This window comes from Solanum stenotomum, chromosome 4, assembly GCF_019186545.1.
Source record: "Solanum stenotomum isolate F172 chromosome 4, ASM1918654v1, whole genome shotgun sequence".
Classification (NCBI taxonomy): domain Eukaryota; kingdom Viridiplantae; phylum Streptophyta; class Magnoliopsida; order Solanales; family Solanaceae; genus Solanum; species Solanum stenotomum.
The window spans coordinates 59968977-59981080 of NC_064285.1; the positions used below are offsets into that span (position 1 = coordinate 59968977).

Below are 12104 nucleotides of genomic sequence, written 5' to 3' on the forward strand. Positions count from 1 at the left end.
AGTGTCCCATGCTGGTGATATGACATGGGGTTCATTAGGTAATTTAATCTTTGGGAGCCACTATTCAAAATAAAGCAGGTCAACTTGCCTAGCGCACCAATTACCAACTATGAAATTCATCTTGATTACATCTGAATTGATATTTCTATATGATGATGGTATATTAATTGTTATCTTCTCCTTGGACATGAAAGCCCCAAGACATGCTGCTAATTGTTTGTGTAGCTATTTTTTCTAATTCTGTCTTCTTGCGCAGGATAGTTATCTGGACAGCATATTAGATGGAATATTTGAGCGCACATTAGATGATGAGATTGGTGAGAATGAACTATCAAGCCTGCAATCAATTCTTCTGAAGCTTCTAAATCATTTTGATAACCTTGAGCACATATTGCGATTGGTAGGCTACTTGTCTTTGTGGTTGCTTAAATTCATTTTCCTTTTACTAATGTTTCTTAGCTGTCCTATGCTTCTACTAGTCATTTCATACCTTATGCTGTTGTGAGATAAAAATATGATAAACAATCATCAATAGACATGATTACTTGTAAATTGTGCCCTGCAATCAGTTCTATAATATAGTGGTAGAAGGGGATATGAATCACTTAATGTTGAGCCGATCTACCATCGTCATTTTGCAGAATCATTTCAATCAAATATTAAGCATGATGCAGGGGAGTTCTAGGACCATCGTCAATATGCGGATCCTTAGTATTGCTACAAGGTATAACTGTTCTGACCAAATGTGTGTTTAAATTCCAATTTTTGTTTTATCGAGCAATAATCTGCAGCATTTCTTCCTGCATAGGTATATCCCTTGCCCCATTTAAGACGGAAAGAAAGCGCTCCTATTGTTTAAAGTCAGTGTGTAAGACCTGGATGACTCACCTACCTTGGGTGAAATTTTAAGATGATAACCACTTCTCGCACTCTGTGATCCATGTAGAAACAGTATACTCTTAACTAACATGGATCACAAAATTTTCTTGTTGGTCAATCTTCCTAACAGGGTTGTTTTGTACAGTCTTATCTTAAGGATATGCATGGTCTCTATAGTTAAATGGATATTTTTCTCCTTTGTCTAAGTTTAGTATTTAGAAAAGAGGGAAGGGAATGACCACTTTGATTGTCCAAACAATATTCCCTTAACCATTTCAAGGAAAGTACACTAAGCATTTATACTGGTACATGAAGCTGGAGCTCTCTCTTTGTTGTAGTCACCTGTATGTATTTGTATGTATTACATAAGCAGTATACTGAATCTTTAGAATGTGTATGATGGCTACACAAAACTATGATCCCTCAGATGGGGAAGTTCATTGCCATTTCACCTAAAAATAAAATGCATCCTCCTTATTGTTGACGAGAAATTAAAGTATAACGACAAAAACCACACCTCAATCCCAAGCTAGTTGGATCAACTGTATGAATCTTCATTATCATAATTGCTCATCAGAACATCCTGAAAGATTCTCAAATATACTCTAGTGGTTATATCCTAATAAAAAAATACAAGAGTCTTTGAGTTGACATCACTGATAGAAATCCTCAACTTCCATTGTTTCTATCTTTTGCTAGATCTCCCTGAATTCCAAGACATTCTTAATCTTTTGAGTTAACTTTTTTCCATGTGATTTTAGATCTACCTCCTCTTCTTTTTACCAGTGTTTTGGACGGCGAAAGGTGATAAAAGGCGACAATTGTCTGCCTCACCACAAGGCGAGGCGAGCGGCGAGGCGCTTGCCTTTTTGAAGTGCGGCCCAATTAATACCAAAAAATTAAAATATTTAAATTGTATATATAAATAATTAAAATCTCAATAGCAATAACATATTAGCAAATATTTCAATTGAAAAACTGAAAATAGATAATACACACTTAGAACTTGAATGAGAAAAAAACAGTGAAAAAAAATAAGGGTAGAAGTGACTCTGAAGTCTGAAGAAGAAGGAAAAAGAAACAGAGGAACAATAAATCTGAAGAAAAAAGAAGAACAACATATTGGTTGGACTTTGGAGTTGCTGGAAAATTTTGGCTGGTCGCCCGAGGAGTCTAGTCAAAATCATAAAATTACCTTTTAACTTTTAAAACCCTAAATTGATCGCATTTTTAAAAGAAAATACAAAAGGTGGCTCCTTTCTTGCCTCTCGCCTTTGTCACCATCGTGTTGCCTTTTGAAGATTGCCTCGCCACAAAGCTAAAAGGCGATGAAGGGTCGCCTCGCCTCTCGCCATTGGCGATGAGGCGATCGCCTTTCACAACACTGATTTTAACACATTCAATCATCATGTTTTCACATCTAAGAGCCGGTGCATCTAGAGGCAGGCCAACCTAACATGTGGTCAAATTAGCTCAAGCGACATTCTCTCATTTTATTCTCTGTATACGCTACTTGCACCTTCTTCGGATCTTATCTGACCTTGCATGACCGCACATCCATCTTAATATTCGCATATGTGCAAACTGACCTTGTGGACATGTGCTTTAGAGGCCCAACGTTCACCCCTATACAACATTGTTGGCCTTAAAATCTTTCGATTGAACTTAGCTGATGTTTAATTTGCTGCAAAGGTAACTGATGGTTTTCTTAGGAAGATATCTTTTTTGGAAAATGAAAACAAATTGTCAGTTTCTCTGATGGAAATATAATTGTCAATTATCTTCTTCTTTTTTTCTCTGTTAGGTATTCTTGTGTTAGAGATCCTACAACTATTCAATTCCTTTTTGAAGTTTCAAGGTCCTTGCATGATAGCATAGATCTCTCAACTATTAAGGAAAAGGAGAACAACCATTCAGCACATTTAGTTTCTCGTTTTATACACATGGTAATGAAATATTGTTTGCAAATAATATTCCTTTTCTTGCTGCTTGGTCAAGAAATGTGAACTACAACACATTAGTCCTTTACCTATTCTAATACATTTCTTGATCATAATATTCAGGTTGATTATGATTCTGAAGTTAAACGCCACTTAGATTTTTTGGTTCAGTGCCGTGGAGCTTTTGGAAGCATGAGTGAAGTCAAGGTTAATGTTCTCTAAACTATGTGAAGATATCCTGAATGGATTACTGAAAAATCTTGCTAATTCTTTGCTTCCATGAATTATGCATAGGGGACAGTTTTGGGTTATGTGATTTCTTTTTTATGTTTCTGTTATATGAATGTGATGTCACTTTGTAGAGGTTTACAATATCCTCGACTCTTACTTCTTGTTCCCCGGTTCTTTTTATCCCTGTCAGTTGGTGTATGATGTTATTTGTGTCTTTTTGAAGGGAACTAGTCTCTCCAGTTTACCTGAAAGACCTTTAATGTACTTCCTCTCCTCGTTGAGCGTGTATGTGTGCATATTGGTGTGGCTATTGCTGGATGTGGTGCATGTAATAGTGATCTTATGACACTTTGCCTTCTCCCTAATCTGTTTTTCCCTGTACATTGGAAGTGCTCTGGTGTGGTGGAGTATTTCCTCACAAAGCTATGGAGTCTTCCTTCATAGAAATATTGAAGGATGTTAGGAAACATTTATCTCGACTGTCCACATTTTAACCTACAATCAATTGTTTCAAGTAACACTCATGATATGTCAAGGGGAGTAAAAAAGTATAGAGAAATTTCTAGTGTTCCAATACCAAAATTATTGAATATTGGATGGCAACGGGTCTAAAGGAATGCTATTTATATGAGGATTCATAGAGCTGACACCAACTAACATGGGACTGAGGTGGTAGGTTTTTGTGTTGTTTCCTTTTAACAGTACTATCAAGCTCCCACTTGGCTGCCTTGTTAGGTAGCATGGTGTAGAATTTGGACATAGTAGAAAGTTTTGAGCTTGGTTTAGATCTTTTGAAACTGATTATTGCTCCAAGTAGTCCTTGTTGATGAGTCTGGTATCTTCTGCTTCTCTTTTTGAGAAAGGTAACTTTGTATTCATCAGTACCAAGATTGTACTGGCTGCAAGATGTATCTTCTGCTTTTTCAGGAAATGATTGTTCATTCCAGCAATTTACTGGTGGTTAAAGCTACACGGAATGACATTAGTGATGTCATTTTTGTCAAATCTTGTATAGCATGCAGTGAAGTTACAATACCATCTATCCCATCTCATCTGAAACAGTTAAACCTCTACTTGGAAACTGCAGAGGTAATGTTAGTTCTTTCTTTATTCTTATTTTGCGCTGCTGTTAATTCAGATGAATTTTTATTTTTTTTGGTCTCTTAGGTTGCATTAATGGCTGGTTTAGTTTCTCACTCAGATGGACTTGTAGATTCAGCATTGCGGTGCTTGCATAATGTTGACTTATTTGAAGGTTTGTCTATGAATTATTCTCCAGATGGCTCGGTGCATATTAGTAGACTGGAAATTGTAGATTTGCACTGCACAAGATTAAATCGAGCCTTCTCTATTTCTCTCCCTATCCTGTAAATGTATCACTTACAACAACTTTTTGAATCTGATTTTGGATTTAAGTTCCTCTCTTGATTCCGAGGAAGTTTATATCGTCATTGCCTCGAATATCCAGTACGATATATATAATAGGTGACTAAATATTTAATAATAAAGGTAACACAGTTTCATTCTCACTTGCTTTAACATTAGTAGAAAGCTTACTACCATAACATCCGCAATGGATGATTAAGCATCGCAGTTTATTATTGAGAACAACAATGAAGTCGAACTTACGAAAAAATCACATTCTGCTCATGATCAGTTAAAAATAACATGATTTCCTCTTCTAGGAGGATGGTTGAAGTGCTTGTTGCCACTATTCACATTTTACAACTTAAAAAAAAAAAATTACTTGCACCAAATGGTGTGTGCAGCTTAGAGGTTTTGGAGATGCTCCGTGAGTCTAGCCTTTGTATATGAGCTTTTGAGTTGTTGGGGAATGGGATATGGGTTTGCCTTTTGAACTGTTGGAGATAATGTTAGTGAATATGATGACAAGATAATAGAGAGGAAAAGAGAAGGCAAAGTTCTCAGTGTCAGAGCAGTAACAAGGTGCAATAATTGTGTGGAGCACATATTGCTGATTCAATTTACCTGAGTTCTCCAAGATCTTTTCATGTTTGACCCTGTATATCTTTGGCTCAAAACCTGATCAAATACTCAAACTAGCGTGTCTTTTGCATCTGTTGTGAAGCCTCTTTGTCTGAATTTGAGAGATTATCCATGCTGCTGTATCAAGAAGCAACCAGATTAAGATATTCCACCCCAGCTTTATCATGGTTTTCCATAGTAAAATATTGAATTGTGTTCGAACATGAATAGGTTTATACAATCATATTAGAATAGGAATAGGTTTATACAATCTTATTAGAATAGGAATAGGTTTATACAATCCTATTTAGAATAGGAATAGGAATAGACATATAAACAGGAATAGTAAATAGTATCCTACTTGGTAAAGGATTGTATTCCAGTGTCTATAAATAGGGTCTCAATGTAATAATGTAGACACAACAACAATTCAATAATATTCTTTTCCTATATTTCTCACATGGTATCAGAGCCTCTACGATCTTGGTAGAAAATCAAAGAGCTTCTGCTGCCGGCGGGTGGCTATTACCCATATATGTTGCCCGTCTGGCCAATGATTATGTTAGCAAAAGTTGGGTCACCATGTATCTTTCATGTGACTATTTTCTCATATCTAATTTGTGTGGCACCATGCCATCTTTCCGGTGACTACTTTCTTATATCTGATTTGTGTAACACCATGCCATTTTTTCGGTGACTACTTTTTTCATATTTAATTCGTGTAGCACCGTGCCATCCTTCCGGTGACTACTTTTTTCATATTTAATTTGTATAGCACCGTGCCATCCTTCCGGTGACTACTTTTATTTTTCATATCTGATTTGCGTAGCACCGTCCATCTTCCCAAACTACTTTCTCATATCTGAGTTGCATAGCACCGTGTGTCTTTTCGGTGACTCCTCATATTTGATTTGCATAGTTCCATTTGTCTTTCCGGTGACTCCTCAAATCTGATTTGTGTAGGTTGTGCCATCATTCCGACCCTACTCATATAATTTCTCCTTTTCAGCATGGTTGTGTCATCATTCCGACCCTACCCATATTATTTCTCTCTTTTTAATAGGGTCGTGCCGTCAATCTGACCTTTCCTATATAATTTCTATTTTCTAGTTGGGTCGTGCCATCATTCCGACCCTATCCATATAATTTTATTTCTTAGATTGTGACCACTTTCAGCCATCAAATCTAATACTCCGGCGTATGAGCATGTTCCGGCCAATTTTTCAATGACTTTCTTGTTTAATATCGACTCATCTATTGGTTCCAACACAATCCATATACTTTATACTAGATTTTGAGTACTTTGTTGCGTAGGGGGGAGTTTAGTAGCCTTGTATGTCGATTATGTAAGTCACCCTATGGTCTGAAACAGTCTTCTCAAGTTTGGTTTGGGAAGTTCAACACTGTAATTTTATTACTCTGTGTTTTATCGGTATTATGCATCAAATTCAGTATTTCATGAGAAGACCAAGCACATTGAAATTGACTGCATTATGCATCAAATCCAGTATCTCATGAGAAGACTAAGCACATTGAGATTGACTGTCAATTTTGTGGAGTCGAGTGATCAACTTACAGATATCTCACCAAGCCCCTCATCGGTCCTTGATTAATTATATTTGTAACAAGCTAGGTACATATGATTTGTATGCACTAGCTTGAGGGGGAGTTTTAGAACATGAATAGGTTTATACAATCCTATTAGAATAGAAATAGGTTTATACTATCCTATTAGAATAGGAATAGGTTTATACAATCCTATTTTGAATAGGAATAGAAATAGAAATAAAAACAGGAATAGTAATAGTATCCTACTTGGTAAAGGATTGTATTCTAGTGTCTATAAATAGGATCTCAATGTAATAATGTAGACACAACAACAATTCAATAATATTCTTTTCCTATATTTCTCACAAATTGTAATACCATTATCTGCAGGCTCAAGGATTCCCAAGGACATTGATGGGTTTCAATCAACATTATGCAAATTTTGCAGTCTTATTGTTATGATTCCAGGTTTTTGATCTGTTCCTCTTCAATTCTTCTATTTTGCTTGTCCTTCGTTATGTCTTTGTGTCTTGTCATCTTGGAACTTAGCACAGCATGTTGTAAGCAAGACATAGTAATATCAACTGCTTGGGAATGGCCACCTGGTGAACCTGTAGTGTGAAGAGTTAATTTGAACAAACTGCATATAGATATATGTAGTGGGCTAGAACAAATCAGAACAAGTCTGAAATTTTCCGAAATCCCAATGACCATGGTCTAAAATGCTCTAATAAAGTACGAAACCTCTAGAGGAGGAAGTGTTTAGTCCTGGTATAGAAAACCAGATCTGATACAATATGAATCGAAGCTTGATTCATTTGATTGATATCTCCAAATTCTAACTTTTGATCAACTGTTTGATCCAAATTAGTTGGCAAGTTTCCCGCAACCATTGCCTGATTTTATTTTTTCTGCACTAGCTTGAGAAACTACATTCTATTTCTTGTTCTTCTAAAATATCAAATTACCTCCTACTAGAACACAATATCCAAACGTAGATCGTCTATAAGAAGGTGATCCTGCCCATCCACGTCTATGTATCCTATGATCTGAGCATGACTTTGATCCTCAAAAGGTAGTCCTTTTTCATATAGAAGAAATATGAACAATTACATTCCAATGACTAGCACTTGGACAGTCCATAAATAGACATATAACACTTACATGATTAACAATGTCAGGTCCAGCCACTACAAGGTAGTTCAACATACTAACCAGTCGCCTATATCTTTCAGGATCACTAAGGGGCTCCCCTATCTTGGCAGAAGCTTAGCATTTGGGTCCATAAGAGTGTGAATTGAGCAAGAGCCCCTCCATACGGGACTGTCTACAGCCTGCTATTCCCGTCTCCTCAAGAATGTCTAGTACATATTCTGTTGTGAATTGACAATACCTGACTTAGACAGAGCAAACTCAATACCTAGAAAATACTTCAATCCAGGAGACCCTTAGTTTGGAAGTTCTGAAAGAGATATTGCTTCAATCCAGTGATACCATCTTGATCATTGTCAATAATGACTATATCAAACATAACCCACTAAGTTGATTCAAAGACTTAGAGAAGAATACCCTATAAAACACATAATGATCAGTTGCACATTCATGCCAACTCCTGCATAATTGTGATGAACTTACCAAATCAGGCTTGAGGAGACTGTTTTAGACGAGAAAGTGATCGTCACAATAAGTGAACAAGGCAACTGAACTCCCCTGAGCGACAAAGTCAGGTGGTTTCTCTATATAAACCTCAATCCTCAAGATCATCATGGAGAAAAACATTCTTAACGTCCAACTAAATAAGGAGGTCAATGACAAATATCACCATGGATGGAAAAAAGATGAAAATATATTATTTTTGCACGGGTGAGAAAGTATCATTGTAATCAAAGCCCAAATATCTGAATGTAATCTTTGGTCACAAGGCAAGTCTTAAGTCTATCTGTTTGATCACCTGGACTATTTGACTATATAAACCTGCGGACAACCAATTCAAATTCACCTGGATGAGAAACTATTATTGGGTAAAGCAGATATCTCCTCATTAGTACAAGTTGAAATCCAGGGTGAGAGACTGTTTTACCTGTAGACATGAGGATTAAAACATAGGATAAACATGGCACAAAGACATAATGAGCTGATGAGAGCCAATGACAACTGAAACATGTATAAAGGGGGTTGAGGTTACGAGTGGATCAAATACTTATCCAAAGTGCAAAGAGTCGACTATGAGAAGAGTCTGTAGTAGTTGAAGGATCTGATACAGGACGTGAATCATTTGGATCTGATGTTGCATGCTCACATCAAGAGTAGTGAAGTTGTAGATGATGGAACTGTGGGCGGTGAACTATAGATGGTTGAATTGTGAGACAAGATGAAGGAAAGATAATGACAGAATTCCCCAAACATGGAGCTGGTAACACCTAAAAAATGTTAGGTTGTCAGAAGAGGAGAGTTGAGTATGGTTGTGTTCAACAATGTGAAATCAACATACATAAGGTACCACTGGAGGTCAAGTGAGTAACGTCATTATACATTTTGCACACTTGAGTAACCTAAAATGTGCACTTAAGAACATGATTGGCTGACTTGTCTTTTCTCGGAGTGAAGTTATTGACCAAACACACACTTCCAAACACATGAGGTGGAAGAGAGAACAAGATGAATAGCGAAACAAAACAGCATATGGAACTGGATTTAGAGATACCTGAGAGAAGTATACAATTAATAAGATAATAAGATTTGAGAACTGTATCCCCAAAAATGTAATGTAACATGAGATTGTATGAGTAGTATGCGAGCAGTCTCAATAAGATGCCTATTCCTCCTCTCAGTTGTCCCACTTTGTTGAGATGTATAAGGGTAAAATGTTTGATTAATGATCCCATGAGAGTTCATAGAACTACTAAACGGAGAAGATAAATATTCTGAAACATCCAATTTTACAGCACTAATTTGAGACAGAATTATTATCTATTTTTGTATCACCCATAGTTTGAACAAGTAATGATCCTTGGTGTCAAAAATTGAGCACGGATATTCAGAAATAAACAATAACCTTCCTGAGATAGAATCTGCCTGATCTAGCCGGAAAAATTATGCCTGAACGGCTGGACCAAATCTTCTAGAACTTGGATTGGAAGGGTCGGAATAGGTTTTCGACCTGAGATCTGAAAAATATTTCTAGGAGAAGTCGTTGGAAAGCTAGTTGTTGGGTCAGAACCCTAATTTTGGTGATCGGTAAAAAATCAATATCGAGGTATGTACTCCGAACAAGCCTTTGAAGTGAGAGATGGAAAAAAAATCGGAAAAATTTGTTAGAAAAGTAGATCTCACATTAAAAGTAGCTGCCACTCTGGAACCCTAATTATGGTGGCCGAAATAAATCAAAGCTGCTGGTAGGAATAGGCTCGGAATGTTCCAGCGACCCAATGGAGAAAAAAACAATTCCAAAAGGAACTGATCGGAAGGAGATTGTGTTGCGGACAGCCAACCAAGAAAGAGAAAACTTGACCTCTTTGATAAATACGGAACCCTAGTGCTGCGAGGGAGATAACTCACCTCAAAAAGGCAACAATGGCTCTGATATCATGTAAAGAAATGAATTTTGAAATTTACTCAACCTCAAAAGCTAGCTGATGAAGGGAAGATTGCGCAAGGCTATAAGGAGACCTCTCATCCCTTTTTAACCCAATGTGAGACTCTTCAACACCCACCTCACGTCCAGGGCTGGACATCTAGAGCATGGAAACTTTTATATGGGGGTGCAACATCGGTAACAGTAATTGGGATAGACCAAAGCACCATGAAGATTTAAAGAAGAAGAAAAGGCTTCTTTGTATTTCTTTATGAATATACAACCCATGAGAATGGGTTTTTATACAATGAGTCCTAAGACTAAATAAGGAAAGACAATATCACATAATCAATTACATTCAATACACTATCATGCTACTCCTGTAATTAACCTATTAGTATCAATCAACATTTTCTCACCAATGCTCAGATATCATGTTAGAAAAATAAGACAAGAAAGGAAGAATTGAGTGACGAGTCAGCTTAATTATTCCTTCAAGCTATTGTAATTCAAATAGTGAATGTACAAGTGCCAAAACAGGAAAGAATCAATCTAATTAATTGGACTATTCCTAATTGATTAACGATATTATTTACAATATTCTTAATAGTGAGGGTCTAGTGTCTTGGGTAAAGAGAGACTAGAGAGTACTACTAGATCGGATGGTCACTGAAACTCATTGATGGAGAAGCCAAAAGTTGTGGAGTTGGATCATGAAATGTCTCTTGGTAACTCTGAAGAAATGGAAATATAGAGCTTTTAATGTGATGAAGATAGTTTTCAATCAGTTATGGTTCTGTATTTTGTAGAAATTATGCTGCCAGTCATGGAGTTGTTGAACTCTTTGAGATGAACGTGTTCCTTTTTTACTCATCTTTATAAGCACTTGCATAAGATTGGCCACAGTTGGCATCCAATTTGCTTTGCTCATCTTTATAAGCATTTTTATAAGATTGGCCACAGTTGGTATCTAATTTGGATATATATTTGGCATTGGGAACAAATAATTTGATAATGCTTAAGGTCCTAGAATGTTGTCAAAGAACTGCATAAAGTGAATTTTCTTTTTTGATATGAATTAATCGATTTTCTGCTGAAGTTTATGGAAAAGTAAATTGAGTTAGGTAATATCTTCCTAACTAATAATTAATATAAGCAAAAAGATATTGATACAAGTGTGCTAAGATGTTTAGATGTCAAAAAGTTTCGATAGAAGAACAAGTTATACTTCCAATGAGCTTTATGGCACTGCCTTATCTCCTGGATTTTCATTCTAGGTAACATTGAGCGAGGAGTCACTAGCATCCCCAGGAATATGTTTTCCATCCTCGGCTCCTTGTCATGGTGAGACATCCTTATATCTTCTTTTATCATTTCCCTTCCATTCTCTATTAATGTTCTATTGTTGGGTTATAGGATGCTTCCAAGTATGAAGGCAAAGGTGTTATGTGCACTCATCTTAACAGTTGCTGCATTGTCCCAGAATAATCTCCTGTACCATGCAATACATGATGAGGTATTCCTGCTGTTTCATAATTATGAACTTGGTTTTACATTACATCAATTTTCAGATGTATAGTATTCCATGCAAGGAAACAGTTAGTATGTGGTTAAGCTTTTAGAAGGATATCATTTGTGCTAAAGCAATTAAAGATGATTTATGTAGGTAACCTTCCTGTAGTTATTATTAGTCCCTAGCAGGTTTAGTCTTGGAAATATTGAGGTTTGGAGTGTTATATATATTCTCAAGACAGGGAACATTTCCCTAAAGATGCTCTGCATCATCAACTTTCAGTATCTACTCCGATATGCTTAGGTCCTTTCTGATTAAGTATGTAAATCAAGCACGTTGATATCCTGTTATCTAGCTTAGCAGACAGGATGGCTATTCTCCTTCTCTTGGAAATATTACTTTTAATGGCAGCGGTGACATGGAATTTATAGCA

General features: G+C 36.5%; 1 protein-coding gene across 4 annotated transcripts in view; it reads left to right on the forward strand.

Moving 5' to 3' along the window:
- LOC125862077 (uncharacterized) overlaps positions 1 to 12104 on the forward strand; it is a 34913-nt gene that overhangs the window by 19834 nt on the left and 2975 nt on the right. For all 4 annotated transcript variants that reach the window (XM_049542059.1, XM_049542060.1, XM_049542061.1 and 1 more), the window contains 9 exons: positions 257 to 400; positions 642 to 724; positions 2684 to 2825; positions 2943 to 3026; positions 3978 to 4139; positions 4218 to 4305; positions 6975 to 7052; positions 11436 to 11502; positions 11575 to 11674. In XM_049542059.1, coding sequence (XP_049398016.1) covers positions 257 to 400; positions 642 to 724; positions 2684 to 2825; positions 2943 to 3026; positions 3978 to 4139; positions 4218 to 4305; positions 6975 to 7052; positions 11436 to 11502; positions 11575 to 11674 — 948 coding nt within the window. The remainder of the gene's footprint in view (positions 1 to 256; positions 401 to 641; positions 725 to 2683; positions 2826 to 2942; positions 3027 to 3977; positions 4140 to 4217; positions 4306 to 6974; positions 7053 to 11435; positions 11503 to 11574; positions 11675 to 12104) is intronic.